This window comes from Schistocerca nitens, chromosome 11 (genome assembly GCF_023898315.1).
Source record: "Schistocerca nitens isolate TAMUIC-IGC-003100 chromosome 11, iqSchNite1.1, whole genome shotgun sequence".
In the NCBI taxonomy this organism is placed as follows: Eukaryota; Metazoa; Arthropoda; class Insecta; order Orthoptera; family Acrididae; genus Schistocerca; species Schistocerca nitens.
The window spans coordinates 50262989-50283578 of NC_064624.1; the positions used below are offsets into that span (position 1 = coordinate 50262989).

Sequence of the window (20590 nt, forward strand, 5' to 3'; positions counted from 1 at the left end):
CACACAAAATTATAATACTTTAGACCTTGTAACTATGAACAGGCATGTCCTTACAGACGGTATTAGTGCACAGAGGGGTTAGTGATCACGATTCCAGTGCAACAACAACAGTAAATGAAGTTACTGAATCTTTCAAGAAGGCTAGTTGAATAGATTTGCTAGAAAGAGCAGGGCTAGTAGTTGTTAGCATCCCATGTAGGCAATGAGTGAATATCATTTACTTCCAGTATCATTTACATAGAGAAATATTTGCAAATGTTAAATGGTCTGTACATCACACACTGAAAAAGTATGTGGTGAGTTACTGGATTACAGACAGAAAAGACCCACATGACAAAGTGTAGTTAACAGATTCAGGTACACAAAAAATGGTGCTGAACTGGCCCATCCCTGCCAACCGAATTGTTCGTTTATGGAACAGTGGTTTGTCGCACGTATTGAAAAAGGCAGAGGTCACTCCAGTCTGTTAGAAAAGTCACAGGAAATATGTGCAAAACTACAGACATACCTAGTTGGTGTAAAAACCTTCTTGAATGATTTTGTGATTCTGTATGATGGTTCTTGAAAAAAAATAAATTCATCTGCAAGAATGGATATGGATCCCATAATTACTGGTCATGTGAAACTATTTAGTCTGCTTATTCACAGTGCTGCCACAATGCAGTCAGCCTGTAAAATGAGACCATAGTTCTGAAGCAGTATCTGTGGGAAAGCTAGCAAAGTTGATGTGCCTTTCAATGACTTAGCACTTCTGCTATGCAGTTAGTCATTACTTTATGCCTTAAATTACATGAAAACAGTAAGATAAATTAGAACTGAATGGTACAAATTGATAGGTGTGAAGTACCTGCCATTGCCACAAAGTAAACTGTAAAAGTACCTTCTCTTGTGACGGTGTCCAACAGTCATAGCTAACACACAAAACATATGGAATGAAAATGAATGTTTGCATAAGTGCCTACTTATTTGTGGCAAAAAGTATTTTAACTATAGTTATATGTTGGCAAGATAAAAATATTATAGAGTCTGAGAATCCTACTTTCACTACTGTTTGGGCTTTACCACCAATAGCATAGGCTTTCATTTATTGCACAAATTTCATCCATATTCATTCTTGCCCTTCGTCTCCCCTCCACTCTTCTGACGCTACCATACAAGAGGTGTGTAATCTGTTTTTTCAGTGTACATTCCATGGCTTGCTAAATATTTCAAGGGTTTCTGCTCAAGGTTTCGGCCAGCTTTGTTCAAAGAGTATTTTGAACATGACAATTTTCTTGGAGGGCATTACATTCAGGAACTAGAAATACATAAAGAATTTACTGTTCAATGTTTTGATGGTAGTATGGTCTTTACTTTTTATTCAGTCTGTTTTCTGTATCTCTGCACTGACTAGCGTGCATTCATCAGAGGACCTCAGACTATTGCCTAGCCTAAAAAAGCTTGCTTTGTATAGTGCATCCCAGACCTATCAAGTATTCCTACAGTTCTCCACGCATGTCTAGCAGTCTGCAGTCGGGACAGTCAAAGATTCGATGAAGCCTTTGGTTGAGACCCTCTGCTCACTCCAAACCAAAGGACTTGAATCAATTCTGGAAATGCTGATACAAGCTGTGTACTGCAAGCACTCCATCTGTGGCTAAGGGGCTCTTGGCCATTTGTGCTACTTGTCCATATAAACTGAAGATCACATCAGAACCCAAATGATAGGCATTATTGGTGCCAACATGAGCCACAACTTGGAGACAGCTGCACCCTGCACGTTTGATAGCCACAGGCAGGACATTCTCCACATCTCGGATGAGACTCCCTGGCAGACATATTCAGTACAAGTAGGATTCATTTCCAGGCCTGGACACCATTTCCCTAAGGAGTTTCATAATGAATTTAATGTTGGGGCTCCTGATTAACAAGCAATTCCCTCCCCACCTGTTGCTGTTTGGACCCTGGTGAATGAACACCTGCCAGTCCACTCACAGGATCAATGGGCGAGGCCAGCCTCCATATTCACTCTCTGCCTCAGTGCTAACAGTTACCACCCATTCCTCACCATTTGGTGAGGACAACTCTGCCACATTGGGTACACCACAAGGTGTCTTGACAGCAGAGCCATTGGGCAGAAAGATGGCACCTTAGGCATCCCATCTGACTTGCCAGATTATCAGCCACTGCTACTACAGTAGGCAGCAGCCTGAATGCTATTGAACATGGCAAAAAGCATCTTCAGCTGCTCTTTAGCTGAGGTCAGCTCCTCCATCTGCACACAGCGTGCACACATTATGTCCATTCCAGCACTACTATTCAAGAATTAACTATAAAACACACAGAGAAAGCAGTATATGTAACTTGCTATTGTTCTGACGTTTCACCAGTGGAGGCTAATGCACTACTGCGCTGTGTAGTTGTTCGTTCAAAAGAATTAAGCTGTGTAACAGACCGCATATACACTTCAAAGTTACTAAAATATGGGATTGCACCTTTTGACTACAAAGACATAGAAGGAATGTAATCATAAAAAAGAGAGGGGGGAGGAGGAGGGTGAGGGATGCGCTACATATGTATCTTGATTCTGAAACACCACCAATTAAATTACGGTGTTGTTAGCAGTCGAATAAAGTACTGGATTAATCTTTGTTTTAAGTAACGGTAACGTAATGCGTACATGCTAATCGGTTTTGATTGCTATGGGTGTAGTTTCAACCAGAATTTGGGTACTCAATAATGCTACATTCAAGGAGCAGAGATTTTTGACTAAACGAGGTCATGAAAGTTAGCCCGAAGTAAAGTTACATATTTTTGGTTAAACATAAATGGAAGGAGTCACTATCACTGCAAAATAAAGTTTTATTCATATCCAATCTTCACACATCAAATATGCATGTGTTGTCTATTCTTTTGAACATGTCCAAGGGGACAGACAGTATTTTGATCCTGCAGCCACAATGACTCAGGGGACAAAGGAAGTAGAGACTTGGGTTGTCTGTGGGCATTAATTTACATAAATGGGGAGGGTTGCTAGACACTGTAAAGAACGATACTACTACTTCAATAGTACCAGGTGAGTTTCTCACACTTGTAACTTCGCAGCTGCGAGAGGCAGCGAGGTTGAGCTGATCTAATGACTTCGACATGGTGCTACTTCCACGTTGATAGCTTTCTTTTTTATTGTAGCCACAGCTCCTTTTGATTCTGACATGTTAACTGAGCAACCGTCACAGCCTATACCCGCACAGTTCCGCAGGGACATAGAAAGGCTTTCCATTCTCCTTAGAATTGTAGTACCTATACTTCACCAGTAACGCTACGCTCTTCATCTTGACACACTTGAGGTTTGTCGTCTTCCACTACAATCCTTGTCTTTATTGATGTCAATAAACTCAAATATCTTTTGTGTAATTCACCATCAACATATCTTGCAGCTAAACTCATTTGGGCAGTGTGTGCTATGTCCGTAGCCTCATCGAAGATTATGCTGTAATAATGAGAATCTTTGATTTCCTCCAGTAATCTCGATAACATCACTGTTTCACAGCATGAATTAAGTTCCTTACACGTTGTTTTACATATGTAAGTGGCATTTGCTTTAGTGGTCTCAAGGTGATGGTTTAGTTGCAACTCTCCAACGTCAATTCTAAATCTTACACGAGCTCTAAAGTTTCCCGTGTTACTCACTATACTTTCACGATCATTATCATTTTCTAATAGACTCCCATCATCTGTATGACCACGCAGGGGAATATTTTGCATTCCATGAAATATGATTGTTTTTATTATAGGTACAAGATGGTCTCTGTTTTCCCTAATGGATTTGTGACATAAAGTTAGCATTCCTGGTTTACTGATATAATTTTGCATGTGTTGATGTTTCAACATGGTACTCGAGTTGAGAGTGAGTCTCAAGGTCACCATCTTTACCAGTAAGTTTGGCAAATTTGTTAGTGGTTCAGTCACAAGTTTCTTGGTGATAATGGATTTCTTTCCTCCAGCCATTTTATTATTCACAAAAAGTAAACAGTTAATGCAAAGAAGTCCCTTTGTAACTTGGGAGAACAACAACCGTGGATAGTGTTTAAAATGATTATTATGCACTTGTCTACATTCAATCCGCCCTCCCTTGTTGTGCTCAGAAGTAGGAAAGACAACCGTTTGCAGGTTTCCTTGGAGCTGTGAGAAGCTTGTGTTTTATATCATCAGTAATATCCTGATGGTGATGCATCCTATTAATTGCTAATATCTGTGTGATTAAAGGAATCGGTCGATGAACTTCGTTGTGGAACTTTCGACGAAATGCTGGGCTCTGCCTTTACATCTGATGGGGTTTTTGCGTCTGAATGGTGACTAGAATCATCAGATGTTTCTACTTTGTTCTTTATTACATACCAATCCATTTTATTATATTGTTATGATGTAGGTAAATTATATGCAAATTATTCTCGAATACACGCTTTATTTGCAATGAGAAATGCAACACAGGTACACTTAGCACTAAAACACTCTCCGCCATGCTCCCCATATTTCTAATATCACTAAGCACAATGCTGACTGAAGTCCGCAGTAATAACTAATAATGGAGGTGGTCACTTTTTATCACTTCCAAGTTATCGCGAAGATTGTAGCTTTCAAACTGACTACCTGGCAGCGACTCTGCTTCTCATATGTGGCTCGGTTGTTTTGAGAACATTCACTGCCAGAATGTCAAATGTACTTTTTTGTCCACTTGTAAGTCACACTGGTGATGTCCTCCCCCCCCCTGCCCCCCCCTCTCTGATCTAACTTTTCAACAGGTGCTTGTCTAAGTCACATGCAGTGGCAGCTACAGCAGATTTAAGATGAACTTCGAAATTAGTAAATGAGTGCAAGGCTCCCACATTCCCACAAACAAGGAAAAGCTAAATACAGATACAGATAGAGAAAAGTGTAAAATATTGGTTTCCACACAGAAAGACACAGTAAAAGGAAATTAACACAAATATATTTATGCGCCTGCTAACACTGCAACTGCAGAAGTGCTGTATTTTTTCCGCTCACATTGTACCACTCAATTAGTTTTTTTTTTTTTTACAGCAAATGCCATGAAAATCTTTGTGGAGTGGTCCAAAAACAGAATTTGTTATGCCACTGCTTTTATAGGGATACATTTGAGATACTGGATATGGTGGATGCAGAGAAAGTCCACCCATAAGGTAGGAGATTTTACAAAAATCATGGAAGAACAAATATGGATGTAACAAGAGGGAAATTGCTATAAACTTAACTTTGGTGGCTTGCATAGATATTCACTGACAGCTGTAATTGTACTAAGTGTGACTGCATCATTCCACCATTTGACTAGTAAAAGGGAGGGAGAGTAAACCAGCTGTGAATTTGTACTCTACTGCACATAAAACAGGTGATCACTGCTTTTTACATCAAAGGCCATTCCTTGTGCCTGTTCATTATCATGGAAAATTTGTCTTTAGTTTTGGGTTCCTAGGACAATGACAGTGGGTGTCCAGATGGCATATGTGAGTTGTTTTCTGTGACTTCTGAAGGATTGCTAGTGGTGCAAGCAAAACGATTATATTTATTTTTGTTTGTAAAGATTTAGGACAAATTCACAATTACATTCAATTGTAAGAGAATTAAATTTGAAACTTACATAGCATCCATAATTCACCACATCACTACCGTGACTGTGACACTGGAAAGAAGCAGAAAGTTGTCATGATATCTTACATGTCTTACATTTTGTACAATAATGATATGGCATTGTTTTTCAGAATGAAGGAAGTTTTATTTAAGTAAAACTAGTGGACTTCTTGGCTTCACCTGGGTATGCATGTACTCCAATTCTAACTCCTCGAACGCCATTACCTTTCACTCCATATCTCCCCCCCCCCCTCCCCAGGGGCCTTTTAGGGTGATTCATTGGCTGAAAAGGTCAAGGTGATGGTATAGTGATGTGAAATCGTAGATCTCTTCCCTCCCCCCCCCCCCTCCCTGTGGTGCTTAAAGTGCTGGAATTTCGGCACATCTTTGCATTGCAGCACTAACCTCATGTGTAGAGACTGTGGATGAGTATCGCCTGCAAATGCCCCATGTGCCTCTCCCCCCATTTGTGTCGACTGTGGAAAGCACCATACTTTGTGCTCACCAGATTACACTGTTTTCTAGAGAGGGAAGAAGGAACAAGAATACAAGGCTCAGGACAAACCAACTGACAAAGAGGCCAAAAGGACATGCAAGCATTTGCCCCCAGCATGTACACAATGTCATATGCTACAGCTACAAAGACATTTCCCCTTTGCTGGTGGTACTCTTGCCTGTTACTCTTTCTGTAGTGAGCCCTCAGGGCCACTGAACCATCCCTGCCCCCCTGATCATTTGGGGATCCCCTTTTGCTGCTTTTTCCACGCGTGCTTTGGGATCGATAGCTTTCCATCCACCAGGGATATTTGTCCCCACCTCCCAGCCTGAGATGAATAAGCTTCTTCTGTCTTCTCTTGCCAAGAAGGTGTCCTTGGGGACACTTCGTTCCCTGGGTTGCACTTACCAACTGGACACCAGCAAGTGGCTGAAAGAACCACAAACTGTTGGTCGCACTGCTTCATGATCATCTTTGCCTGAAACTGATTCAGAGAAGCCCTTGGCATCATCAAAATCCTGTAAGGAGAGAAAAGACAAGAAAAGTGTGTAAAGGAGGAGGACCAGTGGGGCCCCCATACTAGCAGATCCGATCTGTTCAACTCCTGTGGCCAAGGCAGAGATTCCAGCAACCCCTGAGACCCTAGTTTGAACCACACAATGGTGCCTGGAAAGGAGCTCGCACATATGTTCTGGATACACTGTATATCAAACTTTTGCCTCTTGGTACAGCTTTGGAGACTGTGGCTGTTCAGGTAAGTGCATTTCGGCATAGTACTATCTGCAGTGTATACCTCCCTCCTGATGATAAAGCACCTCATGAGATATTGTTTGCATTGGTTTCTCAGCTCCCCCATCTTTTCTAATCTTGGGCAATTTCAATACATGTAACCCTTTGTGAGCTTTAACCATGATCACTGGCCATCATAAGGACCTCAGAGGCTGACTGGCACAACTTTCTTTGCCTCTTAAATACAGATACCCCCTCACATTTTGGCATGGCACACCAAGTTTTCTTGGTCATTAACATTTTCATTTGCAGCCCTTGGCTTCTCCCATCCATCCACTGGGGATTTCATGACAACCTGTGTGGTAGTGACCAATCCACAATCTTCCTGTCCCTCCCCCAGCATCATTGCCCTGGATGCATGCCCAGATGGGCTCTCAACATGGGTGACTGGAGTGCTTTTGCATTTGCTGTCGACCTGGACTCTCCACTGGATGGAGGCATCAACAAGGAACCCCAGAATATAATTACAGCCATTCATTTGGCAGCTGATTTAGCAATCCTCTGTTCCTCAGGCCAGCTCTGACAACAGAGTACCTTACCCTCCAGGGGGTCTAGAACTCTTTTGTGGATACGTGCGTGGCGAGCACGGGGCCCCGAGCCAGTGCAGTTCTCCTTCCTTTCCAGGCTGCCCTAACCCCCTTCCCCATCACTACTTGTCCCCGATCCTTCCCCCCCCCCCCTTACCTCCCCTTGACACTCCCTCTTCTTGGGAGTAATGTATTGAGCCGTCGTCCGGAGGTGGACGTTTGAAAACTCCAGGATCCTGTTTCCTTTGTTTTTTTCTATCATCACGCTTTTTTCCTCTATTGGTTTTCCCTATGTTCACTGTTTTCCTTGCTTTCATGCACTTACTTCTATCTCTGCCTCATTCTCCTTGCCCAGTTCTCCTTGTCTTCTTCTCCGAGTCTTATTCTCCGCTTCGGCGTTTGAGATTCTCTCTCTCTCTCTCTCTCTCTCTCTCTCTCTCTCTCTCTCTCTTTCTTTTCTTTCCTCGCTGTGCATGTCTGAAGGCCGACCCACGCGTTCTCACGCATAGCTGGTGATGGGGTAACGTATATTCCCCACCCTGGGTAGACACGTAAGGCACGCATGTACCCCCTGATAAAGGACAGGCTCAGGGAGGGGTGATTGCCTGAGCTGTTACCTTCCAAATGTGCCAATTGGTCCCTCTGCCGTTTCTCGGGAGGTGTGACCTGAGGTGTGAACAATCACCTAAGGTGGAAGTGCCCTCTGAGAGGGCCCCCACAAGGAAGGAGCGCACCGTCAGAGACACTGGCAATCATGGGGGATTCATCTGCAATGGATTTCTCTTCTTCTTCTTCTTCCCCCCTGTCTTTTGCCCAAAAAAGAAAGCTAGATGCGACTCCTGTTCCAAAAATTCTACTACCAGCACCGAAGTTTCTTGTTGTCACCAGATCTGGCAGTCACGATCTCTCAACAGTCAACCCTTTTGTCATTCAGAAGGGTGTAGATGCAATTGCAGGACCGGTGAAATCTTGTACTCGGTTGTGCTGTTGGAGACAGAGCGCACCTTCCAGGCCCAAAAATTACTTTGGGCCACTCTCTTACACACATTTCCTGTACAGGTGGAGGCCCACCACACCTTGAATTCATCGCGTCGCATGGCGTGGTGTATACCAGGTCACTCGATGGACTAACAGATGAGGAGATTCTGTCTTTCCCCTCTGATCAGGGAGTGACGGCCATCCATCAGGTCATGGAAAGGGGCGACAAGGACCTAATACCGACCGAAACCAAATTCCTGACATTTGGCAATGTGCAATTACCTTCACGAATTAAAGCGGGTTATGAGATCATTTATGTTCAGCCGTATGTACCCAGCCCTACAAGGTGTTACCAATGTCAGCGGTTTAACCATACATGGCAGTCATGTTCACATCCAGCTAAATGCGTTACCTGTAGCAGGGACGCCCATGAGGGTGACTGTCCACCTCCGTCCCCTCGTTGCATCAATTGTATGGGCGACCATGCTGCCTCCTCTCGCGACTGCCCTGTCTACAAAGATGAGAAAAGTGTACAGGAAATTCGAGTAAAAGAGAAGGTGTCAGCCTCAGCTTCTCGCAAGTTGTTCAATAGCAGAAAGCCCACTGTGCTTCCGGCAGATACATACAGTACCGTTCTCACCTCTCCTGGGCCTACCAGGGAGGTAGCTACACAGACATGCAATCTAACATTTAGCGATTCGGTCGTCAGGTCGGCCAGTGCTAAGATCGCCCGATCAATGTCTCCTCTTCGTCCCACCAACCCTAAGGCTCAAACATCATCTGCTATAGAGTGCTGCAACGCGCAATGTTTGACCAGACACGGCTCGTCTGTTGACGGGGGGACCAAGCCGCTCGTGTCTGGCTTCATATGACTCGGCTCGGCCACGTACTCGCCCCATGTCTGTTGTCCAGATTCCGGATACACGGGTAACCGAGCATGACCGGTCACTGCTGACGTCTCACCTCACCTCGCACTGGCTTGCTGCACTGTACTGTACAAATCCAACACCTCTCTCTCTCTCTCTCTCTCTCTCTCACACACACACACACACACACACACACACACACACACACACACACACACACACTGTATTTATCTCTGTCTCTGTCTCTGTCTCTCTCTCTCTCTCTCTCTCTCTCTCTCTCTCTCTCTCTCTCTTAATACAAAAGTAACATTTCCAAGAACGATTCTATGACACAGATAAATACATAAAGCACTTGGAAAGTAAAATGATACTTCAATACAATCGCAGATAGGAGACATAGCAATTTTATGTCTGGAAGTGATCAGTCTCTCACAAATGAAAGTCAAGGCATGATTTTTAATCCTTTGTACCTCCTCTTAAAAAATGCATATCTGTTAGTACACATCAATTACGCTAGTTAATTATACATTTAAAGTGTATCATAATGAAACTGCCTTTAACTGCAGTAATTACTCACCTGACAGTCAGTGTCATTGACACTGCACATTTGTTGCAGTTTGTGAAACCAAAGAAGAACTAACAGGATTGTCGGTTCTTTTTCGCCTTCTAATTCATCTGTGGCCTTTTTATATGGTCTCAGAATATGCGCAATTTTTCCTGTAAGCTCATTATCATATCCTCGCAATCTGTAAGCGGAGTCCTTTTCCGTCAGCAAAGCAGCGACTTCGTTATACTGAGTGTGTAAGGATTCCAGCACAGTGTACAAGCTGTTCCAGCGTGTGCAGACATCTTTTCTTAATGTACCTTACTAAGCATTTTGCAGTATTTATTGTTGATGGGATTTTCGGGGCATGATTTAACAAGAAGTTATCTTCATCAAAAGTATGGCTAAGTGCTGTGTTTATACAATGAGCAGCGCCAGGAATCCTTTCATGATTTTCCAAAGCCTTTATTACATTAGCAACCTGGTCGGAGACAAAAACAAAACTATGCAACATGTGCGACAAAATGTCCCAATCAGCCATCCTCTCTTCAATTTCTTTCATAATATTTACTCCCGTCTTCTTAACATCAGGGAATTTTGTTGTAAATGAAACATTGTTCACAAGAAACCAATCTGTGTTAATGTAATGTGTTGTAAGCATCAAATAGTGCACCTCAGTCCACATATCAACTGTCGCAGCACTTATTTTATTAATAACTTCCGCAGTAACAGAAGGCATTATGCTACTTCGCATTGCATGAGCTTCTTAGATTAGATTACATTAGATTAATACTTGTTCCATAGATCATGAATACGACACTTCGTAATGTTGTGGAACGTGTCAGGTTAATAAAAGATGTCTTTACAAGATGTTGCATTACACAAAATATTGCATGACACTAATGTTTAAGTTGTTGTTGTTGTTATTTTTCCCCCCTTAATTTATATCTAAAAATTCAGCAAATGAGTAGGATGAGTTGTTCTCTAGAAATTCTTTTAATTTATTTGTAAGTGTTAGTAGGCTATCTGTCAGGCTTTTGATGCTGTTTGGTAGGTGACCAAAGACTTTTGTGGCAGCATAATTTACCCCTTTCTGTGCCAAAGTCAGATTTAACCCTGCATAGTGAAGATCATCCTTTCTCCTTGCGGTATAGCGATGCACACTGCTCTTACTTTTGAACTGGGTTGGATTATTGACAAATTTCATAAGTGAATATATATACTGTGAGGATCCCTAGATCATTAAATAGATGACTGCAGGATGACCGTGGGTGGGCTCCAGCAATTATTCTGATTACACATTTTTGAGCAATGACTACTTTTCTACTCGATGAATTACCCCAGAATATGATGCCATATGAAAGCAGTGAATGAAAGTAGGCATAGTAAGCTAATTTACTGAGATTCTAATCACCAAAATTTCCAATAACCCTAATAGCATATGTAGCTGAACTCAGATGTTTCAGCAGACCATCAATGTGTTGCTTCCAGTTTAGCCTCTCATCAATGGATACACCTAAAAATTTTGAAAATTCTACCTTAGCTACAGACTTCTGTTCAAAGTCTATATTTATTACTGGAGTTGTGCCATTTACTGTACGGAAGTGTATATACTGTGTTTTATCAAAATTTAGAGAGAGTCCATTTGCTGAGAACCACTTAATAATTTTGTGAAAAACATCATTTACAATTACATCAGTTAGTTCTTGGTTTTTGGATGTTATTACTATACTTGTATCATCAGCAAAAAGAATTAGTATCATCAGCAAAAAGAATTAGTATCATCAGCAAAAAGAATTAGTATCATCAGCAAAAAGAATTAACTTTGCATCTTCATCAATGTGGAATGGTAAGTCATTAATATATATCAAGAACAGTAAAGGACCTAAGACCGAACCCTGTGGGACCCCGTACTTGATAGCCCCCCAGTTTGAGGAATCAGCTGTCGTTTTAACATTACATGAACCACTTATTTCAACTTTCTACATTCTTCCAGTTAAGTATGAATTAAACCATTTGTGCACTGCCGCCCTCAAACCATAATGATTTAGCTTATTTAAAAGAATTCCATGATTTATACAATCAAAGGCCTTTGAGAGCTCACAAAAAATACAAATGGGTGATGTCCGGTTATTCAGAGCATTTAGTATTTGATCAGTGAAAGCGTATATAGCATTCTCTGTTGAAAAGCCTTTCTGAAAACCAAACTGACATTTTGTCAGTACTTTATTTTTGCAAATATGGGAGGCTACTCTTGCATACATTACTTTCTCAAAAATGTTTGATAGAGCTGTCAGAAGAGAGATTGGGCGGTAGTTGTTGACATCCGACGTATCCCCCTTTTTATGCAATGGTTGTACAATGGCATATTTCAGTCTATCGGGGAAAAACACCTTGCTCCAAAGAGCTATTACATATGTGGCTGAGAATCCTACTTATCTGTGGGGAACAAGCTTTAAGTACCTTGCTGGAAATGCCATCAATTCCGTAAGAGCTTTTACTTTTCAGTGAGTTTATTATTTTACTGATTTCAGAGAGAGAGAGGTTGGTAGAATTACAGTTGTTTCAAACTGCACAGGAATGGCCTCTTCTATTAGTAGCCTTGCCTCTTCTAGTGAAGATCTAGATCCTATTTTCTCCACAACATTTAAAAAATGATTATTGAAAATATTTTCAATTTCTGATTGTTAGTACACTTGTCATTCAGTTTTATGGCACTAAGGTCTTCCTGTGCTCTTGGTTGCCCTGTTTCCCTTTCAATAATATTCCAAATTGCTTTAATTTTATTATCAGAGTTACTGATCTCAGACATGATACACATGCTTCTGGACTTTTTAATAACTTTTCTTAGTACCACACAATAGTTTTTATAATATTGAACAATTTCGGGATCAGTACTCCCTCTTGCTGTCAGATACAGTTCTCTTTTACGGCTGCAAGTTATTCTTATTCCTTTCGTTAGCCAAGGTTTTTTATATGTTTTCTTGGAATTATGTTTAACTATTTTCTTGGGAAAACTATTTTCAGATACCCTTAAAAATGTATCATGAAATAAGTTATATTTCAAGTTTGCATCAGGGTCTTTGACATGTCTGCTTATAGTAGAGGGATGTGGCATGACACCTGCCATGTTAACTTCTCGTAATGCGCACCTAGATGTATTAATTCTTGACATAATTCTCTGAAACCTTTACCGGAAACAGCATTAAGAGGTCTCATATCTTTAGCACACATTGCAGCACATTTTGCTGTAATATTAGTTTCTATTATTGCCGGTATCCCTGAAGGAGATGTATCTTCGTAAAGTTTCCTGCAACTGTGTGTCTTTAAATGAGGGGTTCCCTACTGGAAATGCAATAATGTGGAGCAGTTAATGCACGATACGTACCCAGTAGATGCACTGTTTTTGTCTACAACCAACAGAAATGTACTCCATACTTGGCTTTTTAGACCTTCCCTTTCCTTTAATGTGTAAACATTGGTTTCAATCTTAGGTCTTACTGCACTGGCTTCCACAAGCTGCATGATTACAGAGAGACACACACACACCACAAATGAGAAGCCCATACTGGCTGCAGTCTCACACAATGACACGTGTAACGTGTTTGAAGCTACATGCTACGTAATCGGTCACAGATTCTATGTTCCGTCACGAGAGCTAGTGCGGGCAGCCTGCCCAGTTAGGGTGTGCTCACCCCATCTCGTATTTCATGTTCGCGTACTTGGTCATGCAGGACTCTAATCTCCTACTGGTAAGATGAGGACCTCTAAATCAGATGCTTGGACCTTCAAAAAAGAACCAACATGCGAAGATTTCTTGTGTACACAAATTTCACAGCCATCAACTGTTCTTTCGACAAAACATAATTCTTCAAAGAAGGCTCATAGAAAAGAGTTCTCCATCTTTGCCAGGCCGCATCGCTGGTAGCCGATCATCTGTCCTTTCACCGGCGTAGGAAGCTGCCCTTCCTGACCAGCTCAGGAAAGTGGCAGACACAACTATTTAGTTGATGGACCATGACTCACCACCTATCGATTGCAGCAGCAGTGCTCCCTTGAAGCCAGGCCCTCAGCGGCCATCAAGGTGACCCTTTCTTGTTTCTTCTTTTTCTTTTTGTTTTCATAATGGCACTTCTTCAATGGAACATTCGCGGCATTCGGTCAAACCGAGAGGAACTAAAATTGCTCCTTCGAATGCACTTACTGCTTGTCATAGGTCTCCAAGAAATGAAATTGCACCCATGCGATCGTATTGACCTGGCACACTATACCTACGTGTATTTTGACCTACCCCCTGTGGCAGGTATTTCTGCTCATGGAGGGGTCATGTTGCTGGTTCGGGATGATGTCTACTACAATCCAATCACATTGTACACAGATCTGCAGGCAGTTGCAGTCCGAATTAATCTCCCAACTTTCACATTTCTCATTTGTACTGTTTACACTCCATCGTTGTCTGCCTTTACTAAGGCAGACATGATACAACTGATTGCTCAGCTTCCTACACCATTTTTGTTGGTTGGAGACTTTAATGCCCACCATCTCCTTTGGGGCTCTCCAGCATCCTGCCCCCTAGGCTCCCTCTTGGCAGACCTTTTCAAACACCTCAATCTAGTCTGCTTAAATACTGGTGCACCTACCTTCCTTTTGGACGCAACGCATACCTATTCCAACTTGGACCTCTCAATATCCACTATCCAACTTGCACATCGGTTCGAGTGGTATGCTCTGTCTGACATATACACGAGCGACCATTTCCCCTGCATAATCCATCTCCTGCATCACACGTTCCACTAGCTGGAACATCTCCAAAGCCGACTGGGGGCTGTTCACCTCCCTGGCGACCTTCCATGATCAAAACTTCTCCAGCTGCGATAGTCAGGTCGCATATCTCACAGACGTTATTCTCACTGCTGCTAAATATTCCATCCCTCGTACTGCCTCTTCTCCACATAGAGTCCCAGTCCCCTGGTGGACTACAGCATGCAGCGACGCTATTCGTGCTTGGTGACATGCTTTATGCACCTTCCAACGCCACCCTACATCTACATTTATACTCCGCAAGCCACCCAACGGTGTGTGGCGGAGGGCATTTTACGTGCCACTGTCATTACCTCTCTTTTCTGTTCCAGTCGCCTATGGTTCGCGGGAAGAGCGACTGTCTGAAAGCCTCCGTGCGTGCTCGAATCTCTCTAATTTTACATTCGTGATCTCCTCGGGAGGTATAAGTAGGGGGAAGCAATATATTCGATACCTCATCCAGAAACGCATCCTCTCGAAACCTGGTGAGCAAGCTACACCGCGATGCAGAGCGCCTGTCTTGCAGAGTCTGCCACTTGAGTTTGCTAAACATCTCCGTAACGCTATCATGGTTACCAAATAACCCTCTGACGAAACGCGCCGCTCTCCTTCGGATATTCTCTCTCTCTTCCCTCAGCCCGATCTGGTACGGATCCCACACTGATGGGAAATACTCAAGTATAGGTTGAACAAGTGTTTTGTAAGCCACCTCCTTTGTTGGTGGACTACATTTTCTAAGGACTCTCCCAATGAATCTCAACCTGGTACCCGCCTTACCAACAATTAATTTTATATGATCATTCCACTTCAAATCATTCCGCACGCATACTCCCAGATATTTTACAGAAGTAACTGCTACCAGTGTTTGTTCCGCTATCATGTAATCATACAATAAAGGATCCTTCTTTCTATGTATTCGCAATACATTACATTTGTCTATGTTAAGGGTCAGTTGCCACTCCCTGCACCAAGTGCCTATCCGCTGCAGATCTTCCTGCATTTTGCTACAATTTTCTGATGCTGCAACTTCTCTGCACACAACAGCATCATCCGCGAAAAGCCGCATGGAACTTCCGACACTATCTACTAGGTCATTTATATATATTGTGTAAAGTAATTGTCCCATAACACTCCCCTGTGGCACACCAGAGGCCACTTTAACGTCTGTAGACGTCTCTCCATTGATAACAACATGCTGTGTTCTGTTGGCTAAAAATTCTTCAATCCAGCCACACAGCTGGTCTGATATTCCGTAGGCTGTTACTTTATCAGGCGACAGTGCGGAACTGTATCGAATGCCTACCAGAAGTCAAGGAAAATAGCATCTACCTGGGAGCCTGTATCTAATATTTTCTGGGTCTCATGAACAAATAAAGCGAGTTGGGTCTCACACGATCGCTGTTTCCGGAATCCATGTTGATTCCTACATAGTAGATTCTGGGTTTCTAAAAACGACATGATACTCGAGCCAAAAACATGTTCAAAAATTCTACAACAGATCGATGTCAGAGATATAGGTCTATAGTTTTGCGCATCTGCTCGACAACCCTTCTTGAAGACTGGGACTACCTGTGCTCTTTTCCAATCATTTGGAACCTTCCACTCCTCTAGAGACTTGCGGTACATGGCTGTTAGAAGGGGGGCAAGTTCTTTCGCGTACTCTGTGTAGAATCGAATTGGTATCACGTCAGGTCCAGTGGACTTTCCTCTGTTGAGTGATTCCAGTTGCTTTTATATTCTTTGGACACTTATTTCGATGTCAGCCATTTTTTCATTTGTGCGTGGATTTAGAGAAGGAACTGCAGTGCGGTCGTCCTCTGTGAAACAGCTTTGGAAAAAGGTGTTTAGTATTTCATCTTTACACATGTCATCCTCTGTTTCAATGCCATCATCATCCCGGAGTGTCTGGATACGCTGTTTCGAGCCACTTACTGATTTAACGTAAGACCAGAACTTCCTAAGATTTTCTGTCAAGTCTGTACATAGAATTTTACTTTCGAATTCACTGAACGCTTCACGCATAGCCCTCCTAATGCTAACTTTGACAACGTTTAGCTTCTGTTTGTGTGAGAGGTTTTGGCTGCGTTTAAACTTGCAGTGAAGCTCTCTTTGCTTTCGCAGTAGTTTCCTAACTTTGTTGTTGAACCACGGTGGGTTTTTCCCATCCCTCACAGTTTTACTTGGCACGTACCTGTCTAAAACGCATTTTACAATTGCCTTGAACTTTTTCCATAAACACTCAATAGTGTCAGTGTCGGAACAGAAATTTTCGTTTGGATCTGTTAGGTAGTCTGAAATCTGCCTTCTATTACTCTTGCTAAACAGATAAACTTTCCTCCCTTTTTTTATATTCCTATTAACTTCCATATTCAGGGATGCTGCAACGGCCTTATGATCATTGATTCCCTGTTCTGCACATGCAGAGTCGAAAAGTTCGGGTCTGTTTGTTATCAGTAGGTCCAAGATGTTATCTCCACGAGTCGGTTCTCTGTTTAATTGCTCGAGGTAATTTTCAGATAGTGCACTCAGTATCATGTCACTCGATGCTCTGGCCCTACCACCCGTCCTAAACACCTGAGTGTCCCAGTCTATATCTGGTAAATTGAAGTCTCTACCTAAGACTATAACATCCTGAGAGAATTTATGTGAAATGTATTCCAAATTTTATCTCGGTTGTTCTGCCACTAATGCTGCTGAGTCGGGAGGTCGGTAAAAGGAGCCAATTATTAACCTAGCTCGGTTGTTGAGTGTAACCTTCACCCATAATAATTCACAGGAACTATCCACTTCTACTTCACTACAGGATAAACTACTACTTACAGCGACAAACACACCACCACTAGTCGCATGCAATCTATCCTTTCTAAACACCGCCTGTGCCTTTGTAAAAATTCGCCCTACGATGGCGAAATGTATCAGTTACAAATGACTCCGTGCACAATGTCGTCGTGTTATCAAAGAAAGCAAAAAGGCTTGCTGGGTGGCTTTCACCAGCTCATTCAACAGTTTTACTCCTCCTCCGGTTGTCTGGGGTGGTCTGCACTGGCTATCTAGCACCAAGGTCCACTCCCTGATTTCTGGCCTGACTGTAGCAAATGAAATCCTTGCGGATCCTGAGGATGCCTCAAATGCCTGCAGCCGCTTTTTCACGGAGGTTTCGAGGTCTGCCCATTACCACCCTGCCTTCCTCCTCCGAAAACAAGCAGAGGCACGGCCACCTTCTTTCCAGTCTTTGAATCGTGAAAGATACACTGCCACCTTCACTGTGTGGGAACTCGAAAGTGCAGTCGCCCGGTCCCAACGCTGTGCTCCGGGGCCCGATGGTATCCATATTCAGATGCTGAAGAACCTTTCTCCTGCAGGTAAAGGCTTTCTTCTTCGCGCCTATAATCGCATCTGGACTGAAGGTCATGTTCGCACGTGCTGGCGTGAAGCAGTTGTTGTTCCCATACCCAAACCAGGAAAGGACAAACACCTTCCTTCCAGTTATTGCCCCATCTCCCTTACCAGCAGCGTCTGCAAGGTACTGGAGTGCATGGTAAATTCTCGATTGGTTTGACTCCTCGAATCTCTACGCATCCTTACCAATGTCCACTGTTGCTTTTGTAGGTGCCGCTCTGCTGTTGACCACCTATTTACCGTGTCGACCTTAATTATGAACAACTTTTTGCATAAGCACCAGACGGTTGCTGTGTTCTTCGGTTTGGAGAAGGTTTAAGACACCTGTTGGAGGGCAAGCATTTTCCGCACCATGCACACTTGGGGCCTTCATGGTCGCCTCCGTCTTTTTATTAATGTATTTTTAATGGCTCAAATGTTCAGAGTATGTGTTTCTGTTTTGCCAAATGCCTTTTGGCAGAGAATAGGGTGCCCCAGGGCTCCATTTTGAGTGTGGGCCTTTTTGCCATAGCTATCAATCCAATAATGGATTGCCTTCCAACTGACGTTTCAGGCTCCCTTTTCGTGGACGACTTTACGATCTACTGCAGTACTCAGAGAACATGTCTCCTGGAGCACTTCAGTGTTGTCTAGACCGTCTTTATTCCTGGAGTATCACTAACGGTTTCTGTTTTTCTGGTGAGAAAACAGTCTGTATGAACTTCTGGCGTTACAAACAGTTTCTTCCACCATCCTTACATCTCGGTGTCATTGCTCTCCCATTCATGGAGACAACAAAATTTTTAGGTCTTACATTTGACAGGAACTTTGCTGGTCTCCACATGTCTTACTTGGCTGCTCATTTTACCCGTTCCCTAAATGTCGTCCGTGTTCTCGGCGGTATGTCATGGGGAGCAGATTGAAGGGTCCTGCTTTGCTTATATCTGTCCATTGCCCAATCAAAGTTGGATTATGGGAGCTTTGTATACTCTCCTGCCCGGCCGTCCATCTGACGCCGTCTAAACTCTATCCACCATCGGGGTTACGTCTGGCAACTGGAGCATTCAACACCAGCCCTGTTGAGAGTCCGTTTGCCGAAGCTGCCCAATTACCAGTAAACTACCGGTACAATATGTTGCTTTGTCGGTACGCCTGCCAACTGATGTCAATGCCCGACCACCCATCACATTTCTCCTTTGACGACTCTCTCGACTGCCAATACGGGCTGTATGTCTCTTGCCTGTTACCTCCTGGAGTTTGCTTTTGTCGCCTGCTTCAGCAACTTGATTTTTCCCTCCCTACGTCTTTTTGAGTGGGTGAGAGCCCGGCGCCACCTTGGCTCCAGGCTCAGGTTTGCGTTCACCTTGAACTCAGCTTGCTCCCTAAGGAGAGGACCATGAATTCCGTATACCGCTCGAGATTTGTCGAACTTCGTTCGAGGCTCGCTAATAACGTCTTTATTTACACAGATGGCTCGAAGACAACTGCTGGCGTCAGATGTGCCTTTGCCGTTGGGGCTCATACCTTTCAATACCGGCTCCTTGACCAGTGTTCAAGCTTTACAGCTGAGCTTTTTGCTGTCTATCAGGCTGTTCAGTATATCTGCCGTGATTGTCTTTCTCCCTATGCCATTTGCTCTGATTCTTTGAGCGCCATTCAGAGTCTCTGTGATCCATATTCGGAACACCCTCCCATGCAACGAATTCAACGATCCCTTCAGTCCCTTGCTGATACTGGCACTCATGTCCCATTTTTGTGGATTCCTAGCCATGTTGGTGTGCCTGGGAACGAAGCTGCAGATGCTGCGGCCAATGCTGCTGTCCTCCTGCCTCAGACAGCTTCCTTTTGTGTCCCATCAGCTGATGTTCATGGGGTTCTTTGTCGGTGCGTTTCATCATTGTGGCATGAGGCTTGGTCCTCTCTCCATAAAAATAAGCTTCGGGGCATCAAACCAATCCCAACGGCTTGGACGACCTCATCACACCCTTCCCGGCGAGAGGAGGTCATGTTGGCCAAGTTGCTGATTGGGCATTGCTGCTTTAGCCACTGCTACCTGTTGTCCGGTGACCCCACCCCTCAGTGTCCCTGTGGTCATCCATTGATGGTGCACCATATTTTATTGTCCTGTCCCCGTTTTATTCACTCTTGTGCTGTCCTGTGTCTGCTGTCTACCTTACAGGGACCTTTAGCTGATGACTCTCGATGAGCTGCTTGTGTTCTTAGTCTTATTACATTGACGGACTTGTTCAAAGAGATCTAACTCTTTTACTTTGTTTATCTGCATCTTTGCAAGTACATTCTGGTGTTGCCCTCTTGCATTTTTCTACACTATTAGTGCACTAACGTTTGTAACTGGGCGCTGATGACCTTCGTAGTTGAGTGCCCTAAACAAAAAAAGAGTACCTTGGCGATCATCAGAGGTTGTAGAGGCCATTAGTGATAGTAGGCAGGCTCTCCAACACCATAAGTGGCACCAATCGATGGAGAACCTTATTTACTTAAAAGTGGCTTCATCCCCAGTTGTGCCATCTGATGAAATGTTACCAACAAGAATGCTGGGAGCAGCATGTTTCAACCATTGGACCAC

The 20590-nt window shown here is 43.3% G+C and overlaps 1 protein-coding gene across 7 annotated transcripts in view; it reads left to right on the forward strand.

The window, feature by feature from the left end:
• The window catches only part of LOC126213116 (zinc finger protein 492-like), a 187660-nt gene that overhangs the window by 35208 nt on the left and 131862 nt on the right, over positions 1 to 20590 (forward strand). The window contains exon 1 of one of the 7 annotated variants that reach the window (XM_049940722.1): positions 5078 to 5180. The exons of the other annotated variants lie outside the window; for them this stretch is intronic. Coding sequence (XP_049796679.1) covers positions 5157 to 5180 — 24 coding nt within the window. The 5' untranslated portion in view covers positions 5078 to 5156. Of the gene's footprint in view, positions 1 to 5077; positions 5181 to 20590 lie in introns of those variants that run through there. 7 annotated transcript variants of the gene reach the window in all.